Source organism: Macrotis lagotis, chromosome 5 (genome assembly GCF_037893015.1).
Source record: "Macrotis lagotis isolate mMagLag1 chromosome 5, bilby.v1.9.chrom.fasta, whole genome shotgun sequence".
Classification (NCBI taxonomy): Eukaryota; Metazoa; Chordata; class Mammalia; order Peramelemorphia; family Peramelidae; genus Macrotis; species Macrotis lagotis.
Genome location: NC_133662.1, coordinates 3,988,318 through 4,014,595, shown reverse-complemented (window position 1 = coordinate 4,014,595; position 26,278 = coordinate 3,988,318). Strand labels below are relative to the sequence as shown.

The 26,278-nt window shown below is 39.4% G+C and overlaps 1 protein-coding gene across 8 annotated transcripts in view; it reads right to left on the bottom strand.

Annotated features, from left to right (window-relative positions):
* Positions 1-24,123, bottom strand: part of SPDEF (SAM pointed domain containing ETS transcription factor) — a 118,746-nt gene extending 94,623 nt beyond the window's left edge. For 4 of the 8 annotated variants that reach the window (XM_074236509.1, XM_074236501.1, XM_074236502.1 and 1 more), the window contains exon 1: positions 15,677-22,054. Coding sequence is in view for 4 of the 8 variants with exons in the window: in XM_074236501.1 (XP_074092602.1) it covers positions 15,677-15,914 (238 nt within the window). In the remaining 4 variants the exon portion in view is untranslated. The other 4 variants (XM_074236506.1, XM_074236507.1, XM_074236508.1 and 1 more) reach the window with 2 other exon arrangements.
* Positions 24,124-26,278: the final 2,155 nt, after the last annotated feature.

The following is a 26,278-nucleotide window of genomic DNA, read 5'->3' as shown; positions in this document are numbered from 1 at the left end:
AGGGTCACATAGCTAGTCAAGAAAATGAGTCTTCCTGATTGCAGGCCCTTTAATTACTGAATCACCTAATTGCCCCCTGAGTGATCTCAGACAAGGTATTTAACTTCTTTAGACTTCAGCTTCCCCATCTATAAAATAATGGATTTGTATATAATGTTGTATAAGATCCCTTCCAGGGAGCTAAATGCACAGAGCACTGGGTCTGGAATTAGGAAGACCGGAGTTCAAATCTAGCCTCAGATACTCAAGGTCATTTGTGTGACCCTTAACTTAGTATGCCTTAATCTACTGGAAAAGGAAATGGCAAAACCCCTTCAGGATCTTTGCCAAGAAAACCCCATAGTTCATGGAGCCACAAAGAGTTAGATATGGTTAAACCACCAAACAACAAGGTTCTAAATTCTATGAACTAGGAAGTCTTTTGGTTTTGGAGTATGGATAAATAAAGGTCACATGTAGAGCAAAGATGGAAATCTCAGGTGCATTAGATCTGGTTGGCCTCCTTTCCTATTCTATCACAGCAAAATCATACTCAATCCCCTTATGCTTATCAATTCATCTCTTTTACTTATCCTTTCCCAATCCTCTTCATTTTCTTTGGCCCTTCCTCATCCTCATCCTCTTCCCCTTTCAACCTTCTCCCAAAGCCTTCACCATCATTTAAGTTCTCTCCCTAGAGTGACTGGTTACAGCACAATCCTGTGGGATTGGGGGGACATCAAAGCTGTCTTGGTCTCTAACCTCTAGTTGTACTTGCCAAGGTGGATGCCGGATGAACTAGGCATGGTTACCAGTGATCCAAGAAAGAAAATAAGCCCCTCCCAGGATAGGCAGTGGAGCATGATGAGGCCATACATGGCCTAGGCCTGGGGCAGGGGCAGATACCTAATCTGATGACAGATTCATCCACAAATGGAATGGAGGGGGGGGATATTTGAAAGGAGGAAAGGAAGTTACACTACTGCCAAGGATTTATCACCACAGGGCAAAGGCAGAATGGAAATATAAGTCATAAGCTGGACATAGGAGTGAAAAAAATATCCCTGGATCCCCCTACCATATCCTCCTTCTATGCCCTTCTTGCATTGGGGGATAAAGGCATGGGAGAGGTAGGGGGTGGAGGTGGTGAACAGGTATCAGTGCTCAGCTGATATAATCCCCCACTGGGAAAGGCATGATGAGATATAAAAGAAGAGCCCTGAAGAGATTTGGAGAACATGAAGACATTCTGTAACTGTGTTCTGTCTGGTTATATTAAGTGGGAGACAGCTTTCTAATTGGCTGCAAACACTGGAATAGAAGAGTATCCAAAATGCCCAAGCCAGTCTTTTTCTGGTGAAAGAGGAGATATAGTGCTGTAAGAGGAGAAATACAAATCTTCATTCTTTGTTTTAAGACCAAGATATAAAGAAATTGTATTGCCAGAAGTTATTTTTCCCGGATCCCGAGATGGTAAAGGGGGAAGAGTTAAATCCTTTGATATTAGGGAGAGAAATGTTTGCATTATTGTTCTCTATAAAAGCAAAATTCATGTTGTTAAATGAACTTGGGGTGTTTATCATCAGTGGTTAATAGATGCATCATCACAAAGAACTGTAGGTTGAGGAGATGCCCATGAATTAGGGAATGGATGAACAAGTTGTAGTATATGACTGTGATGGAATAATATTATGCTGTAAGAAATAATGCACAAGATGGTTTTCAGAAAAATCTGGTAAGTCTTATATGAAGTGATGCAAAGTGAAGTGAGCAGAACCAGAACACTGTACACAATAATAGCAGTATTATGATGATCAACTATGAAAGATAGTTACTCTGACCAAGACAATGATCCAAGAATTCATGATGAAAAATGCTAGAGACAGACAGAACATTAAATGCACATTAAAAAGTCTACTTTTAAAAACCTTACTTTTCTTGTTTTGTGTGTTTTCTTTTGCAATATGGTCTATATGGAAATATATTTTTCATGACTTCATATATATATTACTTACCTTCTGAAGCTATGGGGGAGACAGGGAGAGAATTTAGAACTCAACATTTTGAAAAAAAAATTACTTAAGGCAATGGGGGTTAAGTGATTTGCCCAAGGTCACACAGCTAAGTAATTATTAAATGTCTGAGGCCAAATTTGAACTCTGATCCTCCTGACTCCAGGGCCAGTGCTCTATCTACTGTGCTACCTACCTGCCCCTAGAACTCAACATTTTAAAAAATATTAAAATGTTAAAATAGAATTAGGGAATAATGGAGGTGTAAGTCATTGCAAGGAAGATCCTCTTTACTCATGCTTCCAGAAAGAAATTGGCTATATCTTTTTCTGTTTTTTTGATTTTTTTTCTGTAAGGCAATGGGGTTTAGTAACTTGCCCAAGGTCACACAGCTAGATAATTTATTAAGGAGCTGAGGCCACATTTGAAATAGGGTACTTCTGACTCCAGGGTCAGTGCTCTATCCACTGTGCCACCTAGCTGCCCCAGGCTAAATCTCTCAAGGTTTTAGGAAGACCCCTGAGGGATTATAGGTATCTTTTTCTTTCTACTAAGAAGTTAGATGATTCATATTTGTTCTCTCCTAGGAACATCAGTTTGGTTTCTTTCTAGTCTTCCCCTAAGAATATTCAATTGTTCTCTAAGCAATAAACTTCCAATAAGCAGCCAGACAGTGAAGTTATTTTGAATAGTGTAAAAAACTGAAAGGAAACTTGCATCCGAACCTGGTTAACTCTCTTCCAGAAGGGCAGAAACAAAAACTCACATTAATAGGGGAACTCAAAGTAATTCAAGTAGAACTGGATCTTCAGTGAATACAGAATGTACATCCCACCCGATTTATCCCCAGGATATTCTCATATGCCCTGGTGTCTATGATGTCTATACTCTTACTTTGCTCTCATTTCTTCAGTCCTGCAGTCTATATGGCATCACCAAGTCAACAGTTTCAAGAGCCCCCAACATGGCTCAGGAATTTTTTGTAGCTTGATGAACTAAGCTGTGAGTTCCTAGTACCTGCCATGACCAAATCGAAGCTTTATCCATCTTCTTGTGGTTTCTCCTTCATCCTTCTCTGATGCCTCTTTATCAAATCATTATTTATTAAGTGTCTACTACATTAAAGACATGGACGTGATTGATGACCTTTGAAAAAGGGAATGTATATGAGCAGACCAGTATCTTAGAAATATTCATCTTGAATCATTGTCTTGATCAAGTCTTTCACAGTTGATCATCATACAATATTGCTGTTACTGTATATAGTTTTCTCTTGGTTCTGCTCACTTCACTTTGCATCAGTTCATACAAGTCTTCCCAAGATTTCTGAACACATCCTGCTTGTAATTACTATTAGCACAATAGTATTTCATCACAATCATATACCACAACATGTTTAGCCATTCCCAATTCCAAAGGACCCATGAAAAAAAATGCTATCCACCTTCAGAAATAGAACTGATGACTCTGAATGCAGATTGAAGAATACTTTTTAATTTCTCCTTTTTTTAATCTATTTTCTTTTGCAACATGACTTATATAGACATGTTTTGCATGACTTTACATCAAATTGCTTCCCTTTTCAAAGAAAGAAGGGCAGGAGGGAAGAGGAAAATATAGAATTCAAAAATTTTTTAAATGAATGACATATAATATTTAATGAAATAAAATATATTAAAAAGATTGATTCATCAGCTTTACAAAGGATGAGTTAGAAAACTGGAAGTAAAAAAGACAGACTAGGAGTCTACTCACAAGCAAGCTTTTATTAAGTATGTACTATGCACTAGAGATACACTGACAAAAATAAGTCTCTTTCCTCAAGGTACTTATGTTTAAATGGGGAAGACATATATATATGCAAAGTAAATAAAATAAATACTTATGGTAATTTGATGCAAAGAAGAAAAAAAGCAAAGCATCTAGAGGCTTGAGCTGGGTTTTAAAGAATTCCAAGACTCCAAGTGGTTGAGGGGAGGATGGAATTTATTGTAGGCAAAAACAGAAATATGGGAAAAGGGTTCTATCAAAGAAAGTAAGATAGCCAATTTTGCTTAACTAAAGAGTGTATGGGGGCAACTAGGTGGCACAGTGGATAGAGCACTGGCCTTGGAGTCAGGAGTACCTGAGTTCAAATCCGACCTCAGACACTTAATAATTACCTAGTCATGTGGCCTTGGGCAAGCCACTTAACCCCATTGCCTTGAAAAATCTTAAAAAAAAAAAAAGAAAAAAGTGCGTGAAGGGAAGTAATATAGAATAAGGCTGGAAAAATAAGTTGGAGTCAGGTTTGAAGGATGTTAAATGTCAAATAGAAATTTACATGTGATCCTGGGGTAACAGGGAGCTACTTAGATTTACTGAGTAGGGGAACAACATGGTCTGTTCCACACTTTAATAAAATCACTTTGGCAACTGTGTGGAGGATCAACAGGAGAGAAAAGGGACAAGGGAGACCATTGAGGAGATTATTAAGAATAGTCCACCCTTTGACCCAGCAATACCACTACCCTGAAGAGATAAGGGATAAGGGATAAGAGATAAGGGAAAAGGGTAAAAACATTACTTGTACAAAAATATTTATAGCAGCCCTGTTTGTGGTGGCAAAGAATTGGAAATCCAGTAAATGTCCTTCAACTGGGGAATGGCTTAGCAAACTGTGGTATATGTATGTCATGGAACACTACTGTTCTATTAGAAACCAGGAGGGACGGGATTTCAGGGAAACCTGGAGGGATTTGCATGAACGGATGCTGAGTGAGATGAGCAGAACCAGAAAAACACTGTACACCCTAACAGCAACATGGGAGTGATGTTCAACCTTGAAGGACTTGCTCATCCCTTCAGTGCAACAATTGGGAACAATTTTGGGCTGTCTGCAAAGGAGAGTGCCATCTGTATACAGATAAGGAGCTGTGGAGTTTGAACAAAGTACAAGGACTATTCCCTTTAATTTCGAAAAAAAACCAGATATCTTATTGTCTGATCTTGTTACCCCTTAGAATTCTATTCTCTTTAAGGATGTAATTTCTCTCTCATCACACCCAAATTGGATCAAGGTAAAACATGGAAACAAAGTAAAGACTGATGGAGTGCTATCTGTGGGGTGGGGGTAGGGGAGGGAAGCAAGATTGGGGGAAAATTGTAAAACTCAAATAATATCTTTAATAAAAAAAAAAGAATAGTCCAGGTGAGAGGTAATGAGTGCCTGAATTATAGCAGCAGCTGTGTTAACAGAGAGAGAGGATGAATGTGACAGTCAGTATGGAAATAGAAGTAACAAGATTTGACAACTGACTGAATGTGGGAAATGAGGGAGGGAGAGGGAAGAGTCAAGAATGCCACCAAAGTTAGGAACTCTGGTGCTTAGTAAGACATGTCCTTGATACAAACAGTAAAGTTTGGAGGATGGACAAATTTAAAGGAGGGGGAGATGAATTTTACTTTGGATATAGTGAGTTTATGTCATCCATATAGAAATGTCTATTGCACAACTGCATATACAACACAGGAATTCATTAGAAAACAGAATATGAAAGAGATTCATGGGAACTGAAGAGAGAGAGAGACAGACACAGAAAGTGTCAAAGACAGAGAGACAGAGAGACACAGACACACAGAGACAAAGATTGTGCTGGAGTCATTAGAACCAATTGTTAAATTTTTAGGATGAGCATTTAGAATAGAAAATTGACAAATGCTACAAAACAGGACTTGATTTATAATTTTGTTGATTGTCTTAGAATTAAATGTTAATAATTAATAATGTAAAAATATGCCTTATGTACATTTCTTTTTTTGGAGAAGAATCAATTGTTAAACTGATCGTATAAATTGTTAAAACTGTTAAACTGGTTCAGGATATAACTTGGGGGAGATTCAAATATAGGAGAAGACAAATTATGAACCAGCAAAAGACACTGAAAGGAGCAGTCAAATGTTAGGGAGAAAAAACAGGAGATAGCAGAGTATCATGGAAGTCAAGAGAAGCCAAGTCAAGGATAAGAACTAAGAAAAATCTAGTAGAAGTAGATGTTGAGTGAACATTTTAGCTTTTAAGAGAGTTGAGAAATAAGACTTGAGAAACTAAAGGGATAAGACTAAGAATTCTTCCTAGAAGCCAAGATTCAGGATAGCTTCAGGGGAGATGTTTACAGCAGGAAATAAGAGATTAAAGATTAGTTAACCACTGCTGGGGTAATCCCCCCCAGATAACCTAGTCAAGACAAGAAGATAATCATTTAAGAATTTACTGTGTGTAGGCACATCCTAATACATAGGAGATATAACTATGAGGACACAAATGGAAGGGGGGAAAAGTCTCTTATCTCAAGTTTTTTTTGTTTTGTTTTGGTTTAGGGGAAATTGGGAGTTTTGTGACTTGCCTAAGGTCACATAACTGGTCTCTAAGGTCATACTTGAACTCAAGTTGTCCTGAATCCAGGGCCAGTGCTCTATATATATATATACTGGGTCACCTAATTAACCCTATCTAGAGTTCTTTTTTTTTAACAAGGCAATGGGGTTAAGTGACTTGCCCAAGTTCACACAGCTAGCCAATTATTAAGTGCCTGAGGTCAGTTTTGAACTCAGGTCCTCCTGACTCCAGGGCCAGTACTCTAATCACTACACCACCTAGCTGCCCCTTTTCTTAAGTTCTAATGGGAGGAAATGACCTATTATTAAATGATAGCTAAAAGAGGGGAGAGGAAAAGTATAAGGGCCTGATAGCAAAGTTCAAAGAAGATAAAGTATGACTGGTATGGGACTTTCCTTAAAATGGAGACTTCAGAAGTAATGCACCAGTAGGAAAGTTGGAAGAAAGCAACTGAAGGATGGTGGCAAAATTTGGACAATGAAGCAGATAATGAAAAGTTGGAGTTAACAAAAGACTCCACAGTCCTCTAACAGGAACACTTGGAGTTGGGTATGAAGGAGAGGGTAAAAAGGAGTGTAGGGACCCTGGAGGGAGGATTTGACATAAGACCTAAGGGAAATAAATGTAAACCACCAGGCTCAAATGATTTCAGGAGCAGGAATGAAGGCCAGGTGGAGATTAGATAATAGATAATGAATTAGTGTTGCACAACTTCCTCCAGTTCTCTTCAGCAGCAGGGGAGTAGGAATGGAGAAAACAGATGGATGCCAAAGGGTGGAGGACCAATAGGGTGTCAACTACAGTAGGGCAAGGGAACAAAGGATTCAAGGGTAGAAAGGAAAGGTGTAGAGTTGAATTGGTTAATTATAACTTCAAGACTATTAAGAGAAGAAAATGACGCCAAAGCAAGGCTTATGGACTAGGAAAACAGCAAGGGATGGAAAAAGAAATGATGATAGTGAGAAAGAATGCCTAGGAAGAATGGAGAGGAGGGAAGAGATGATAGGCTAAATGCTTAAGATCAGAAAATGGGGGGGGTGGCTAGGTGGCACAGTGGAAAGAGCACTGGCCCTGTAGTTAAGAGTTAGGAGATAAGAAAATGGAATTTTATAGTTCTACGTTAGAGAGGTAGCAATTAAAAATGATTAATTTCATCCACTACACTTGTGCTTTGGTCCCACCGAACTATAGGAAACAGCTCCTTTCATAGACCACCACATTTCCTTCATTTTCCTCTCACATATTATAATCCTGCCTCCAACCCCCCAATTCCTTAGCTCCTGTTAGGGAGCATGCACAGCATAAGTGAGATAAAAATTTTGGGAGGGTACAACAGAAAGCTCATGGGGATCTGGAGACCTAGGTTCTTAATCTGGCCATGTTACTAATTTGCAATGTGAATATGGGTGGGTACAGTGGATGGAGCTTTGGATATAAAATCAAGACATCCTCCTAAATTCTAATCTAGCTTCAGGCACCCTCAAGCTGTATGACCTTGGGCAAGTCATTTAACTGTTTGCCACAATTCATCTGAAAAAGAAGCTGGAGAAGGAAATGACCAACTACTCCAGTATCTTTATCAAGAAAACTCCCAAATGAAGTCACAAAGAGTTGAACATGACTAAACAACTAAACATTTACAATGTGAAAATGGGTAAATCTGTTCTAGTTGTCACTATCCTCATTTGTCAAATGAATAATAGCAGGATTATCTCCCCACTAATACCCTACTCCTATTAGTTTTAACTAAACTTGTGATTTCTTTCATATTAGAAAGCTGGTATTGGAAAAGACTGAGGAAAAAAACTTCCCATAGAAAGTTTATTGTAAGGTCATTATCTGAATTGATCCTTAATACAACCCAAGGGAAACAACTGATATAATGGATAGAAAGCAGGAATAACAAGGTCCTGGGTTTGAATTCACCTCTGAGATATACTAATTTCTCTGGGCCTCAGTTTCCTTATTGGTAAAAAGAAGAGGAACTGGATTCAATGACTTCAAGCTCTTCGATGAATCTATGAATTCTATCAATGCACTGATAGTTACTTGGTTTGCAATTTATAATTTCAGAGAATTGCCTAAGGCATGGAGAGGTTTAGTACCTTGACAGGGTCCCACAGTCAATGTGTGTAGGAATTAGGATGTAAACCCAATTTTTTCTCACTCTGATGCTGGCTCTGCCATGCTATCTCTAGAGTTACTAAAAGGAACAAAAGGATAGGAATATCCTAGGAAACTTTCCTTATGAGAGGTCTTCTTTGTCTCCTTTCCTCTAGTCCATTCCCCACCAATGCCCTCTCACACTGGAAAAGCTTATTGCTGGGGGTATATCCTCCACAGAATCTTGAATCTCTTCTTTGAATTCCAATCGTGCTCAGCTAATTTAGCCTTTAATGAAGCTCTATCTTCCACTGTTTTTCATTGTTTCCTAAGTGTTAGTCTTGTTCCCCAGATAGACTATGAGTGCCTTGAAGACAGGAAAGATGTCTTATACTTATCTGTAGCCACTATAAGGACAGGGTTAGATTAAAAAAAAAAGCATTTAATACAGTCTTGCTCTTGATAGATAAACGTATAGGAAAATACTTTGAAAATCCAAGAGGGACAGAAGAAGGAGACTTGGGTATAAAGGCCTAGATTCTAGAATTGGTTCTGCCAATTTCACTGTGGAACCCTTAAATAAGTTATTTCCTCTTTCCAGGTCTGTCTTCTCCATCAGGACCTGATGTAATAAATTATCTTGTTTAGGTAGGGAGATTAAGCAATGGATAGAATATTCAACTTGGAGTAAGAATACCTGAATTCAAATTCTGCCTCAGGATGTGATCCTGGACAAGTCATTTAATGACTGTTTCCTCATCTATAAAATGGGGATAGTAACCACTTCTTTCAAGAGTTTTTATGAAGCTCAAATAAGATAGTTGTAATATTAAAGATAGTTGCAATATTAAAATCCTTATACAAAAATGCTATCATTGTTGTTATTATTCTCTCCTCTAATGGAGTATGAGCACAGTACCTGGTAAAATTCCAAAGTAGGTTGTTTAATTAATGTTTACTGATTGATAACCAAAGAGATTTCTTCCATTTTTGATTTCTGTACTTATAGCATTATTACTATCATTAAACACATTACCCAGAAAAGCAAGATCTAGGGCCCCAAGTCTAGAGTGGGGGAGCTAAGTGGGACAGGGGTCTGTCATCTAAAGAGAGAGAAAATATTTCCCTGCTTCCCCCCCAAAAAAAAAGATAGAAAAGAGCACCAATTAAGGGCAGCTAGGTGGTACAGTGGATAGAGCACTGGCCCTGGAGTCAGGAGGACCTGAGTTCAAATCCAGACTCAGACACATTGCCTAACTGTGACCTTAAGCAAGTCACTTAACCCCACTGCCTTGCAAAAAAAAAAAAATAACAAAAATAAAAGAGTACCAATGGAACAGTTTTAAAATACACCAAGTGTAAGGAAGTTCAAAAAAGGATACAGCCAAGCAAGGCAGTGTTAGTACTACTGTGTTAAATTTATTCTATATTTTTAAAAATGCCAATCTGTACTTAACATAGCTAAAGAAATAAATGCTTTCTTGTGCAATCATCTTTTGTCTGTTCTTTGTATTCGGAAATGTTTACATTTGATATTTGATGAGTTCATAATAAAACTAAATAAATAAAATAAAGGGAGAGAAGGTGGTGGTGGTGCCAGATGGGATGGAAGAAGCAGGGAGGTGGAGGGAACAGGAAGGGGACCAAACCAAGGTTATAGCAGCAGAATCACTAATTACCTAAGAGTGAAGCCAGAGTCCCTAGGGATTTAAGATCCTATTTCCTCTTTCTTTTACACTTTCAATCTCTTTGTCTTTACTGGTTTCTTCCCCAAGGTCAGCAAATATGCCTGGGACTCACTAATAGAAAGGAAGGAAACAGAGAAGGAAAACAGGAAGAAGGCAGGCAAGAAGGAAGGAGAGGGGAAGGAAGGAGAGGGGAAGAAGGAAAGGACAAGAGGGAAGGAGGGAGGGAGAGAGGGAGGCAGAGAGGGAAAGAGGAAGGAAAGAAAGTAAAGAAAGAAAGGAAGAGGGGAGGCTAGGTGGCACTATGGATAAAGCACCAGCCCTGGAGTCAGGAGTGCCTGGGTTCAAATCTGGTCTCAGACACTTAATAATAATTACTTAGCTGTGTGGCCTAGGGCAAGCCACTTAACCCCATTTGCCTTGCAAAAACCTAAAAAAAAAAAACCCCAAAAAACAAAAGAAAGGAAGACCCCTGCTCTTGATTCTGCTACTGTCAAGTCATCACATCACCTCTTTTCTCTCCTCCCTCATCAGTCAAACTCCTGGAAAAAAAATGATTTACAATAGCTGGCTCCATTTCCTCACTACCTCTTGATTTAGTTCAATGGAGCAGTTTAGGGATTTAGAGGTTTCACAAAAAAATGAGACAGACCACTAATATATAATTTAATATGCCTTTGTCACAGCAAATTTGAGGGTCAGTCTAAAATAAATCATGGGTGAAATTTAGGAAGATCATCAGCTGATCTCAATGACTGGGAGAGGATAGATACAATGGATTTTTTTTTTTGATGTAATGAATCTTAATCACAAGAGGTCTAAGCAAGAGTGGACTGGTCTTTGGGTAAGAAGAAAGATGATGTTCCTTCAGAGAAGCTGTCCTCAGTCTTAGCACCCTCAGGATCTGCCAAGTGCTCCATTCAGGCTATGATTATTCCTGGGTTCTCCTCCTAATCATACCAAGGCAGCTCAACAAGGCATACAAGGAAAGGGCAGGTTTCTGCTCAGACATCTTGGGTTGGTTTTCCAGTTCTGATCCATTAGGATGCTTTAGGCAGATAGTTCCTAAGGACAGCTCTGGTAAATAAATTCAGGAAAACAAGCATAAGATCTGGAAATTTCAAGGAAAAAAAAAATAGAAGGTCCAATGTCCAGAGCAGAGTCAGTTTACTGACAGTATTTCACAGAGGCCTTCCCCACCAAAAATCACAACTTTTTTCATTCTTCATCCTCTTAGACAATTCTACAGCACCAATACTGTTGACAAACTTTTTTTTGAAGCTTTCATCTACCTTGGCTTCCATTATGACTATCACAAATTTTTATTTAACTTGTAGTTAACGGTTAAATTGAAAGGTTGAGTTCTTTATAGAATTTCTTCATCCCCTACACCAGATGTTGGGTCCATAAGCTAGTTATTTTCACAGCAGTCTCTGCAAACACCAGTTATAAGAACCACAAAGGAAGATGTCCAAATGTTCCATTAAATGATGCTCCTTCCTGTTTCTTTACATGCCTTTTGAAGAAGGCCCTATGGGCCTTCCTCACATTCCTGTATTCTGGTTTCAAGAATGTCAAAATTGATAAGGTCACATTCTACAAGTTGTACATCTATTACATTGAACACTGGGCAAAGATCTTATATTTAATAAGATAAATAGCTAAATAGCATAAATAATTAAGATAATTGTTCAATTGACTCTGAATAACATCATCCATAGGATTTTCTTGGCAAAGAAACTGGAGTAGTACACCATTTTCTTCTCAAGTGTGTTCCTGTTTTACAGGCAAGAAAATGAGGATTGGGTTAAATGATTTGTCCAGGAATACAAAGCTATTAGGTGTCTGAGGCCATATTTGAACTCCAGTCTTCTTGACTCCAAGCCTGGTACACTTCCCATTTCACCTAGTTGCCCCAAGCTAATGCTTAATACCACCCTAAAACTGATTCTTGGCACCCTTTATCCTGCCCCCTTCAACTACTCCCCTCCCTTTTATTTTACACTTTGACACGGCTCTGTAATGTGAAAGAAGCCATCCAGGACTAAAGATAATTTTGTATTTCTTTTTATTTCTTAGATTGCAATTGCCAAGGAATTAACTGGTTAATGCCTATACAGCATTCAAAGTGGTAATGAACCTATCTCTCTGTAGTTATCTAAGCTGCTCTTCAGAAAGCAGTCTATGGCAGGGACTATACTCTTGCATACAGTAGATGTTTAATCAATGTAGATGAAAGTAAATGGTGAGAAGCAAGGACTAAGCAAAGCAAGGGAAGATAAATGCCCAGTTTGAAGCTTAAGGATGTAAGTGATGTCTAAAGATGAGGAATGACAGGAGTGAGAATTCAAGAGGCAAGGCAAGATTGCTCTTAAACTTCTGGGTTTTGGGTACAAGGAGAATTCTTTTATGGAGAGTCAATCCCTCTTCCAGACTCAATTGTCACCTCAGTTTTAAGAGAAAGTCATTATCCCCCAACAGGGGAATTCACACAGTATCTGTTAAGAGTTCATAGAAAAGAGGCTCATATATCACTACTGAACCCCTCACTCATCAGCCCCATCTCATTCCAGGGCTTTGCACACTCCTACAAGTGTTCTAGGGTCCCTGATACATCACTGACATCCAAGAGAAACAGAGCAGAGGATTAGGGGAATATATCCATGATGTGATTTGGTCAGTTGCATCCAATTCTTCATGACCCCATTATTTTTTTTTTTTGCAGGAAATAATTAAAAAAAAATTTTCCAACTACAGTCAATGGTAGTTTTCAACAATCATTTTTTAGCAAGGTTTTGAGTTTTACATTTTTCTCCCTCCCTCCTACTTCCCCCTGACAGAAAGCAATCTGATAGAGGTTATAAATGTACAACCATGCTAACATAGATCTATATTAATCATGTTGTGAAAGAAAAATCCTAAGTGAAATGGGAAAAAAACAGAGGAAGAAAAAATCTCATACCTAAGACAACTTTAAAACTGAAGACAGTAAGCTTTGCTCTAGAGGCATTTAAACTCCAGAATTACTTCTCTGGATATGGACAGTATTTTCCATCACAAGTCTTTTAGAAGTGTCTCTGATTATTATGTGGCTGAAATGAACTAGTCCATCAAAGCTGATTATCACCTAATGTTGTGGTTGAGATTTTCTTGGTAAAGATACTGGAGTGAGTTGTCATTTCCTTCTCCAGCTCATTTGGCAGATGAGGAAATAGAGAGACAGATTAAATGACTTTTGCTCAGAGTCACACAGCTAAGTGTCTGAGGCCAGATGTGAAGTCAGGAAGATGAGTCTTTCTGATTCCAGGTCTGGCCCTCTACCCACTGAGACCCGTGGCTGCTCAATAGAACTTACAGACTACTAAAATCCCCTCAGGCCTTTTCCCTCCCTGTTGTCTAGTTTTGACTTTCCAGAGGCACTGAGGCAGCCCAGTGGGTAAGAGTGTTGAATTTAGAGTTAGAAAGACCCAAGTTCAAATACCACTTCAGATAAAACTTAGCAGTGATCTTGGGCAAGTCACTTAATGGAAATAATAGTTCTTATCTCCCAGGGTTGTTATGAGGATTAAATGAGATAATATTTATAAAAGTACTAAGCACAGGACCTGGAACTTAATAAATGCTTATCTTCTTCCTTCCCTATTCTTTTTATCCCTTACTCAGAATTTGTACACTTCATTTTTTGAACTCAAGTTCAAATTATTCCTATTATATTTTCTCTTATTATAAATGTCATGTTCTAATCTATAAAGATCTTTTTGAATTATGTCCTGTTATGCTTGTTAATTCTTCTCAATTCTAGATTATCTTAAAATTTGGTGAACAGATCTTCTTTGCCTTCATCCAAATCATTAATAAAAATGTTAGATGGAATACAGGCAGGAAGTGATACATTGGGCATTCCACTAGAAACTTCTCTCCATTGACCCATTAAATGACCAATATAAATTTTTCTTTTGTTTTGTTTTAGGTTTGTTTTTTGCAAGGCAATAGGGTTAAGTGGCTTGCCCAAGGCCACACAGCTAGGTAATTATGTGTCTGAGGTCACATTTGAACTCAAGCATTCCTGACTCCAGGGCCAGTGCTCTGTCCACTACACCACCTAGCTGTCCCTAAATGACCAATATTAACCTATTAAATGACTTATTTGTGAATCTGGTCCTTCAAGCAATTATAAATCCCCTCAACTACAATCTTTCTCTCATTTCTCTCCTCTGTTCACAAGATGGCATGAGAAGCTTTGTCAAAATGCTTTGGGGAAAACCTATCATATAATGTCTATATTATCTTGTGATCTATCAACACAGTAGCCCCAAGACAAAGGGAAATGACTTTTAACATGAACTATTCTTGATGAACCTGTTCTTGGTAATCACTGGTTCCCTTTTTGATGGTTTAGAAGCCATCCTTTTTAATGATACTGCAACTTATCACCCAAGACCTAAGTTTGGGGTTTATAAAAACTGGGACTTCTTTGGGACTTCTCATATAACTTCTCTTTTTTGATCATGTCCCCATCTGGGCTTTCCCTGAGAAATTAGAATTTGGCTCATTTTCCTTTCACCCAGAATTTCCCCTGGTCATATCAGAATTTGGCTCATGTCTAGTTCTTCACACCAAAAGTAGTACCCTCAGCTCTTATGAAACCCTCAAGCTAAACAAAATACTGAATATAGGAAAGGCTTTAACTCAACAAAAAAATGCAAAGAACTTTCACCTGAGCCCATAAACTGTTAAGATAATTCTCCTTTTCCCCCCACAATGAACTCTTCTTCCCCAGGGTTAAACAGACCTCTAGACTGAGTTTGAGGTCCATACTAGCAAGGAAAAACTTAGCATTGCTAGGGGGGAGTCAAACACCATGAGCCTAGGCTGTTTCTAAAGATATGGTTTGGATTTATTCTAGCACTGGAAGACAAAAGTTATCACCACTACAACCTTTACCCCCCCCTCTTTCAAACGGATCCTACTGAAGCCATTAAATCTGCTTTCTGGTAGGTCTCACCTGCCTTTGAGACCTGCAGAATTCACGTAACTCATCTCCTCAAAAGATTCTCTTTAAAAGTAATTGGGAGCAAATAATATATTTTTTCTTTTTTTTTTAGGTTTTTTTGCGAGGCAAATGGGGTTAAGTGGCTTTCCCAAGGCCACACAGCTAGATAATTATTAAGTGTCCGAGACCGGATTTGAACCCAGGTACTCCTTACTCTAGGGCCAGTGCTTTATGCACTGCGCCACCTAGCCGCCCCTGCAAATAATATATTTTTTAAAAAAAGAATATATATTAAAGTATCTTTGAGATGCTGCTCAGGCATTTTCTTCTGCAAGAAATTTTTCCTGATGCCCCTCCCATCCCAACTGCTGGTGTCCTCCCTCCCCAACTACCCTATTTTGTGTTTATTCACTTTATATTTATGCTATTAGAATGTAAGGGATTATTTTTTTGCATTTGAATTCCAATCATCTAGTAGGTGCTTAATAACTTCTCTAAATGTATGCATACATATAAATTTAAATACTTATGGAGGGAATAGCAGTGATGATCAAGCTTGCGGTTTGCTTCTCTACTTCATGGCTCTGTCCCCTGCTACTCCTTGGCCTCATCTCGAGGAGGTTGTGGAGAGGATCAAATGATACAATTTTTGTAACCTTCTTCAGTACAGTTCCTGGAAAATAGTAGGTTCTTAATATAAGTTTTTTTTCCTTTCTTCCATGTCCCATTGGTCTTAAAATTTCTGCTAAATCTAAGAGGTTCATCTAGGAACTCCACCATTCTGATGTTGCCTCTATCCAAAGCAATTTCTGCACCCCAAAGGTTTCCTAGGGTTCCTAAGTCTCTGAAGGAACTTCCCTTCTGAGAACTGAATTACTGTGTAACTAACTGGCTTCTGTCTGACCTCCCAATTTTGGGTTTCCTCTCTTTAGCCCTAGATCTAATCTCCCTTTTAAATATAAAGACCAAGAATATATAGTCCAACTTTAGAGTTACCCAATAAATTATCCTCAGTATGAGCAAAGGGAATAACTTGGTGGGGGGGAAGGGAGGTGGTTGAATTTAAATTTTATCAAAGTCTTTTTTTTTTTTTAGATTTTTCAAGGCAATGGGGCTAAGTGGCTTGCCCAAGGCCACACAGCTAGGTAATTATAAAGTGTCCAGGATAATGATAAAACCCTCCATTTCAATATTTAAAGTTCTTCAGTCTTCAGAATATTCTATCATCTGACTCATCCTTTTCATTGGCTTGTTCCTTGTGCCTGGAAATGCTGTCCCTCCTCATTTCCAACTCCTAGTTTTACAGGCTTCCTTCAGCGCTTGGTTGCAATCTCACCTTTTGCAAGAAGCTTTTCCTAGACTTCCTAAACTTGTATCTTTTTAAAGAATCTACAGAATTTATGTCCATATCTTGTTTGTATGTAATTGTTTGCATGTCTCCCCCATTAAACTGCATCTTTTTTGGAGGGGAAAGGGAGGCAATTGGGGTTAGATGACTTGCCCAGGATCACACAGCAAGTAAATGTCTGAATCTGAATTTGAGCTCTGGTCTTCCTGACTCCAGGATCAGTGGCTCTATCCATTGCAACATCCAGCACCCTCAAACTGCTAGCATCTTAACAGCAGAGATTATCTTTTGCTTTTATTTCAGTCCCAAAAGAGCGTTTTATCAAATATTTGTTGGCTCATTGACTTATTCTGTTTCAACTCCATTATCAATCATTTTTTCTCTAGCTTCAGTATAAAGATCATTTTCCTTGGCAATTAATGCAGAATCAAGATAAGAATAAGGGGTAGCTAAGTGTCACAGTGGATAGAATGGGTTTGGAACCAGGAAGGCTCATCAACATGAGTTCAAATCCAGCCTCAGTTACTTAGTAGCTGTGTGTCACTGGGCAAGTCACTTAACCCTGTTTGCCTCAGTCCCTCATCTATGAGATGGAGAAAGAAATGGCAAACTCCTCTAGGACATTTGCCAAGAAAACTCTAAATGGAAACATGAAGAGTCAGTCATGACTGAAAAATGACAACAATGTTTTACTTCTCTATTCACTATCAGCATCCAAAGCACTTCAAACTTTTTGTTTTAAAAGTGCCAAACTCTTTTCTCTCTTCTTAGCCTTGTTAGGTTCAGTTCATTCTTTGGTATGAAATGCTCTTGTTTCCACCTTCTACAGATCTCTAAAAAGCAAAAACAGTCTAAATTGGTAGAGGAGTCCCTTGTGCATGTGCGTTTCTGCTGACCACATCACATTTTTCGTCCAAACCAAAATGGTTTGTCTTTATGAAGGCTTCAGAATGTCATTCTTGAGACCTTCCCTTCCTCTAGGGCCGACTTCTACAGATCCAGAAATGGGATGCTACTTGTCTCTTCTCTGAAACCTGTGAAACTCCCTCCAGAATCCAGGTGCTGTCTTGGGTTTCTCTTTTCTCTATCATGGATTTTCAAAAGGAGGGGTCACATTCTTCTGAGGTTGCCTTCAGCTCATTGGTCAGGTTGAAGTCCAGCATAGCAATTACTTTCATGATTCCTTTCTCATTTGGAAAACTTGAAATCCTCACTAAAGCAAGTAAAATTGTCATTCAATGGGCAGAAAGAGAAACTCACAGATATCATCCCAGTTGAAATCTCTTATTATGGTCACACCTCTGGGTCAAATGTTCTATTTCCTGAACTCATCTTTCTTCCTTCTATTTGGGTGGGCTCTGCTTCATTCCATTAACTATATAAAGAATCTCTGACTCTGAAGAGTTTCTCTAGTCATTTTAACCATCTTCCAGAGGAGGGAGCTTTAACTCAGACATGATGGATACACAGCTGTTGGGAGATAGTGTCTAGAAAACAAACTCCGCAAGCCAGTCTAAGATTCACTTTAATGAGATCCTCATTGCACCACCATTTTCTTGGTAGCTCTTGGGGCCATTTCTCAAAGCCAAAATTCCAATTAGCAACACTAGTGATCTAGCTTCTGGGGATGCCCCAGTGAGACTGTATTATTTACTTAGAGCCAACTTCTTATCTTTTCTCAAATGATGTGAGTTTTGCCCACTGTCAGATCCCTGTCAAAGCCTACAGTTTTCCACTGTTCCTTCGTGTTCTCAAGCAGAACCCAATTATTCTTTTTCTGCTACTCAAGACATAATCCTATCACCCCTTCTCTTCTTTTTCCACTCTCTTCAAGCTTGCAGGCAGCTCTTCTTGGGTGAAGTAAAATTGCTTTTTAAGCATCCATTTTCTTTTTTTTAGTTTTTTAGGGTTTTGCTTTGGTTTTTTTTGCAAGGCAAATGGGGTTAAGTGGCTTGCCCAAGGCCACACAGCTAGGTAATTGTTAAGTGTCTGAGACCGGATTTGAACCCAGGCACTCCTGACTCCAGGGCCAGTGCTTTATCCACTGCGCCACCTAGCTGCCCCTTAAGCATCCATTTTCTTCTGGAGCCTGAGATCCAATCATGGCTGAGCTGAGCCTCAGTCTGTTCTTCGGGAAAATGGTGATAAAAATAATCTACCTACCTGCCTCACAGGGCTGTAATAAGCAAAGCCAGGCAGAAAAGTGGATTGGCTTTTATTATTAAGTTAAACATTGCACAAAAACTCTGGACTTGGAAGACTTGGATTTGAATGAGATCCTGGCAACAGTGTGATCCCAGGTTAAGTGGCTTTCCCCTATCTGTATCTCAGATTTCTCTACTTTAAAACTGCGTTAAACTATATGGTCTTTAAAGTTCCTTCCAACTTAGTATTCTGCAGTTTACTAGGAATGGATGAGGGCATATGGATCCTTGGAATTATATAAATATTCCCTAAATTCTGAATACTGAAGCAAGGAAAATTCTGAATCCAACATTCAGCTGTCTGATCAGCTTCTGATAATGAGGATGGGAAGAAAAAAATAGGACCCCTCCTCCTTCAAAACCTCTGCTTTCACCCTCCACTAAACAATGTCTCTGCCTTTTAGTTGATGCTGGTTCCCAGCCTCCCCAAATAATAAGTATCCTGTTAAGTCACAATAACAAAAACATTCTTTTTCTCAGTAATACCTCATTTCCCTTCACTCCTTTTCTCCTCCTCTTCCTTGTTCCCACAGTTGCTACTTCAAAAATGCAAATTTCCTTTTCTTCCATGCAAATGATCTCTGGGAGTCCAAAACTGTCCCTGTACCCCATAACCCAGACTCAACTGAGATTGACCTTACTCCCTTTCCATCTCCCAAAAAGTAAAAAATGAAATGAGCAGTTTCTCTTTCCCTTTCTGTGCTTAAACTGATCCCCCCCCCACATAAACCACAGCACTGGTGCCAAGAACCCTGGCATGGACATCATGGGCTCTACCACTGAATGGCTGTATGACTGTGGGCAAATTAGGGCTGTGAGGTCTTCGGTAAATACAATGAGGCTGAGATTTCTATCCAATTTTGATACTGATAATGATGTTATGATACCCTTTGACTAGCAGCTGTTATGACCACTAGCCAACCACATTATAGACTTAAGAGCTAAAAGGGACTTTGGAGATTGATTCTTATATTTAGTGATTGTTTAACCTATATGGGTTATTTGAAGGTTCAAATTCCAGATCTACTAATTTGGTACCAGTGTAATGCTGGGCTAGCCACTTTGCCTACTTGGGCCTCAGTATTCTCATCTGCAAAACTGAAGGGGTAGGGGTGGCTAGGTGGCCTAATGGATAGAGCATCGGCCCTGGAGTCAGGAGTACCTGGGTTCAAATCCCATCTCAGACACTTAGTAATTGCCTAGTTGTGTGGCCTTGGGCAAGCCAAGTAACCCTGTTTGCCTTGCAAAAAAAAAAAAACCTAAAAAAAAAGGGGGGGATAGATGACTTCATGGCTCTAAGGTCCTTTCTAGATCTAAATCTATGTGATCCTATTGTTGTTGCTGTGTGCCTGATACTTCATGACTATTATTTAGAGTTTTCTTAGCAAAGATATTGGAATGCTTTGCTATTTCCTTCTCTACAGATGAAGAAACTGAAGCAAATGTGGTTAAGTGATTTATGCTAAGAGGTCACTTAGACCTATTAAGCTTTCATTTTCTCCTCCACCTTCCTAGGTAAGAACTTTGTAAATGTGAAAAACCCAATAAAAATGAAGGTCACTGTTGTTATTATAAACACAATGAGCACAGGTAATAAGCCAAGGAGAGCTTCCTGGTTAGAAGCCCTCCCCAGGCTCAAGTCCATTTTTATTCCTGGACTGTCATTCTGGCCTCTATCCCTGTGGGGTGGCTTATCCTTCTCAGGTACTGAGGACAAAATGTGTCATCATGGTCTCCACTCCTGCCTTCTCAGCTGCCACCCCTTGAAGAAACCAGCTCGGAAGTGGTAAGCCACAGCAGCTTGGGCCAAGCACAGCTTGCCAAACTAGTTCCTAGCCACAGGCTCCCCAAGTCATCACTCAGAACCCCTCGGTGCAGCCAGACCAGATAGCCCCGCTTCCTCCCTACACATTTGGAGAGAATGAAGGGGAAAAGTTTGAGGCATCAAAGCTTGAGTCTAAGCCCAAAATCACTAACCCCCAAAAGATGGCTAAAAACACCCACACATAAGCCAGCTTCCACTAAAACACAAGGACTGACCACAGTACCCTTGCAAAGACTCATTCCTGGGAGATCTTTCTTTCCTAGGAAAACTATTTCCTTCTCCCATCATTTGATTAGGAATTGGGGAAGGTAGGGACAAAAATTAAGTAGTACTTGCCCTCCAGGAACTTCCAATCCATGGGAGGGAGAAAAAAATGTACACAGAGAAGCATATAAATATACAAGGTAATGGGGGGGGAGAGAGAAAGAGGGCCCTATAGGAGCCCCTAGACCACTAGCAACTGACGGGAGATGAGGAAAGATTTTCTGTATAAAGTGATAATTGAGCTGATCTCTGAAGGAAACTAGGAACTCTATCTAGGAGTGGAGAGTATTGCAGCACGGGACAAGTGGTACAAAGATACCTACAACATCTTGTAAGGTTAGTTTGACCATGAAAGGGAATGTACAATGAAGTTGGAAAGATAGGTTGAAATCAAGTCAAGAATTTAAACTTCATCTTAAAGGTAATAGGAAACCATTGGAGTTAATGAGGAGAATAATTCATATAGGTCAGACCTATACCCTAAAAAGTCACTGGCAGCTGCGTTGTGGAAAATGAGTTGAAGGAGGAAGATACCTGAGACACAGAGAACAATTAGGATTCTAGGCATGAGAGAATGCGGGTCTAAATTAGAGTGGTGGTAGTAATGGTGGAGAGAAGGTAATGAATGTAGATGTGTTATATAGGTACTTTCTAATAAGACTTAGCAACTGATTGGATCCTCAGTTTAGCCCCATTTTCTCCAGTCTTTCCCTTGTCTCAAGGATAGAAGTTGAAGGATTTTATCTCCCTTTCCCTAAACAAGCATTTTAGCTCTATTTAATCTGTCAAGTGCCCAGAAAGGGTTCCTTGGCTAACTTATGTTAGAATTCCTTTTTCCATAGTGAGTGAAGTGATATAGATTGAAGAAGTAGGAATGTACAAATGAAAGGGAATGAGTTTGCCACCTGTACCTATAGTCCCCCTAACTATACAACACAAGATCCAGATTACTACCCCAGCTTTGTCTATCATCTGACTCCAGCCCAAATACTGTAATCTAGAACAGGACTGTCCAAAATGCGATCCACAGGGTGGTTTTATACAGCAGGCCACTTGTGAGTTTACTAAATGCTTTAGTAAATGAAGCAGAGCTACTGCAGAGCTCTCACTAAAATGGCAAATAAAAATATATTGTCTCGTTTCAATAAAAAGTAAGGTGGATCAGTCCTGGTCTAGAATCTCCCTTTCCCTCCACTTGGACCTAACACGAATCAATCAGCTTTTACCCCAGGATTGCTGACATTACATTTTCCATAATCACTCAGTCACCTGACCAGCTGGCTCTCTTGCTCACTTGCTGCAGGAGTCCCACAGCTCTTCTAAAATTCCTTGATTAGCACATCCTAATAGGGGCATCTTCATGCTGGCCATTGTCAGATATGCTGTCTGACCTAGGGATTCAAGTCACTCAAAACACCCTCTCCAACCTGCTCCATTCCATCTACAATCTTGGCTCTCCCCAGTTACTTAATTGGTTCTCCCATTCCATTGCATCTTCTTTGAGAACTTTCTTCTGTTGTGATGAAAAGAACCCTGGAACTTTCAGGTAGAGAACCTGAATTCAAATCCTAAATCTGTCACTTAACTCCATTCAGGGTTTCCCTTTACTTATCTATAAAATGGGGGAGGAGAAGGGCTACATTAAATAGCTTTTGGGCATAGAGACAAACAGCAATAGCATTGAACTTGGGAGTCAGAAGACTTCAGTTCAAATGCTGCCTGGGAGGCTTACTGGCTATCTACAGGCCTCTAGGTTTTTGTCAAATACCTCATTTATAAAATAAAACCCTGGGACATTAACAACTCTCTCTCTCATAAGTATTGTGTGGATCAAATAAGAGAACATAGCAAGAATTTTGCAAATCTAAAATATCACTATTAGCTAAAGCTCCTTACAATTCTAAATCTATGGTCTCAATATAAGCCTCTGGGAAAGTTTCTGTCACATCAAAACCACAATTTAGCTTTCTCCTGAAGATACCACATCTCGTGGCATCCTCTCCATGATTTTTTTTTCCACACCCCCTGACATACAGGGCCGGAAGATGTGGCATGCATATTGCTCTCCAATGCCACTTTCAGACACTCCCTTCTGCCAGCTTCACTCAGCAACACCCCCTCCTCCTTTAAAGTGCACTTTAGCCTGCCCAGATCATTGCTTTCCCCTTTGGACCTCTGGTTCGTCTTCCCTTTGTCCCTCCCTCCTATCGAATTTTAGCTCACCCTCCTCCTCTCCATTCCAACTCCTGCTCTTGGAACACATCTGAGCCACCCATATTAGACACCTGCAGGACCCCCCACTGCTCTCACATCTCTACTGAATGGCTGTCAAGTCCCAGACTGGACAGATACAGGACCCCTCAGCACCCTCTGCTGGCCTGAATTCTTCAATGCCTGCAGATAGGAGCTGGGAACTAGAGGACTTGCCAGTTGTCTGGAGATTGCTCAAAGCAAGGAAAAATAAATCGGTGTATTGGAGATGGGAAGTGAGTCAGACAACTTAGCTCCCCTTCAGTGTTGTGGCTAGGCTGGAAAAAAGTCCAAGGAGGCAGGGACAGAGCCAAGTCGTCTGCCTCCAAATTTCACCACCCTTAAACTCCCCACGCCCCATCTATTTTTTAATTTAGTTATATGCATTCATATTGTCTTCCTGGGTAGAATGTAAGCTCCTTGAGAGTAAGAGACAATTTGATTTTGTATCATCAATGTCTGGCATATATATATATCTATATATATGTATGTATATATATATATATATATATATATATATATATCAAGTGCTTATAAATGCTTACTGAATAAATGACTCCAAAGATTTCTTTTCTTTGCCCTGCTTTTGGAATCAGCAATATGGAAGCTACTGGAAATAAATTGTTTATTAGAGATGCCTGAAAAAAAAATCTAAAGAAAGATTTGACATTTGAGTGCTTTCAAAACTTTACACCTAAAGAAATTTAGAGTGCAGGGAAAATAAGGGTAGAGGAGTAGAATTTTTTTTTTTTAGGTCTTTGCAAGGCAAAGGGGGTTAAGTGGCTTGCCCAAGGCCACACAGCTAGCTAATTATAAAGAGTATGAGGCCGGATTTGAACTCAGGTACTCCTGACTCCAGGGCTAGTGCTCTATCCACTGCAACCTAGAAGCCCCGAGGAATAGGATTTTCAAAGGTGGGGAACAAGCTGAATGAGGGCACATATCATTCTCAAGTGGAAGGCTAATAAGCAGTAACAACTAATGTGAATTCAGCATATTAACCTTTGCCCTGCACTTTAAGTTTAAGATTAAGATATAACCAGAGGGGCGGCTAGGTGTATCCACTGCACCGGCCCTGGAGTCAGGAGTACCTGAGTTCAAATCCGGCCTCAGACACTTAATAATTAAATAGTTGTGTGGCCTTGGGCAAGCCACTTAACCCCACTTGCCTCGCAAAAACCAAAAAAAAAAAAAAAAAAAAAAAAAACCCATGACCAGAGAATTGGATAGGATATGTAACTGACAGTACCATTTTTTTCACCCCTCCCATAGTTGTGGAAATAGGCTTAAATTTTGAAACCAGATTTGAGCCAGACCAAATCAAAAAGAACAATTAATTTCCTAGCAATTTAGAACTTTAATCTATTATCCAAAGACCCAACATCTGACAATCTCAAAGAAACGAGACTGTCAACCAGTCTTTGAATAGGAAGTCAGTCAATACCTGATATTCTCCAACTTTCTCCATCACCAGACTACAATAAAAGGAAATGCACTTCAAAAATGTACTTTCTTACAGCTCTTAAAGGCTTGCCAAGTTTCTTAAAGGCATTATATCATCTGATTCTCACCATAATCTTGTGAGGTAGGTACACCTATTATCTCCATCTTACAGATGCTAAAACTGAAAGTCAGAGAAAATTAAGTAATTTGCCCAGCATCATATGACTAAGGAGCTATCTGGGGCAAGACTCAAACTTTACTCTTGTGTCTGAGTCCAGTGACCTATGCACTAGGCTAGGCTATTCTCGACCTAGTCCCATTGTTCCTACTTTGACAACACCAAAAAAAACAAACAAACAAAAAAACCCGAACCAAACAAAGAAATCAACCAACCAAAAAAACAACCCTGATGAGAATGTGGGAGACTAACACTCTAGATGGGACATCCATGGGCAACAAATCTCACAATTCAAAGAGCTTTCCTGGGGCTACTGAAATCAAGCCATATCTAAATAAAAAGAATCACATTCCCCTCCCCACCATATTCAATGTGGTCATTCAAGTCTTTTCTTAAAACTGTCTGGTGAGAGGGAAGTCACTATTTTTCACAGCAGTTAACTCTACATTTAGATACTCTAATTGTTAACAAGTACTCCCAAGTCAAATTTAATTGTACCTTTCCACTATTGCTTCTGACAGTGTGCAGTGTTTTATATTTTTTTAAAAATATGTATTTTATTTTTAATCATTTTGTACTGGCATCTTTTGTTTTAACATCACCTATATTTTTCCTATGTCCCTTTTCCTCTTCCTTTTCCCCACAAGTCATCTCTTACTTCAAAGAATTTTGAAAAAGGGGAGGCGAAATTCAGACAAGTAGGAGAGATAGGAGAGCATAATATGATAGAAACCCAGAGAAGGGAGGACAGGAAGAGAGGCTGGTCAACAATGTCAAATGAAGCAACCGATCAAAAATTAAGAGGACTGAAAAACAGACCTTTGGATTTCAAAGATTAAGAAATCCTTATTAACTTTGAGGAAGCAGTTTCTGTATGAGGCCTGAAGTGGAGGCAACAAGTATTGACAGTTTTGTTTAGAACTTTGGCAAAGGTAGGGAGGAGGCAATTAAGTACCAGGGGTTGGTAGTTCCTTAAGAATGAGGGAGACTAGGGGCGGCTAGGTGGCATAGTGGATAGAGCACTGGCCCTGGAGTCAGGAGTACCTGGGTTCAAATCTGGTCTCAGACACTTAATAATTACCTAGCTGTGTGGCCTTGGGCAAGCCACTTAACCCCGGTTGCCTTACAAAAAACCTAAAAATAAATAAAAATAAAAATAAAAATAAAAAAAAGAATGAGGGAGACTTAGGAATGCCTAAAGGCAGTAGGAAAGGAACACAGGTAGCTAGGGAAAAGTTGGAAAGAAACAAAGTGAAACTGTCTGGGGGGAATCAGTTGAAGATGAAAGAAAATGGAATCAAGGGCATTATATAGTCTTGGTGAAAAAAGGACACCTCATTGTCAAAGACTGGGGAAAAAAGACAAGTGGGGAAGTATTGAGTTTTGTGATGAAGAGGAAGGGATAAGAATCATATGTAAGAGTCGAGGTTCTCAGCAGAAATATGGTGGAGGTATGAGAGCCTTGAGAAGAGATTTAAAAGAACTTTTTGTGGGAATGAAATCAAAGAAAAATAAAAGTACTGCCTTGCTGCAGTGAGAGTCCAGCTGAAGTTGCATAATATGAATTTATAATGGACTCAATCAGCAGAGTTATGTGCTTTCCTGTACTGCCTTTC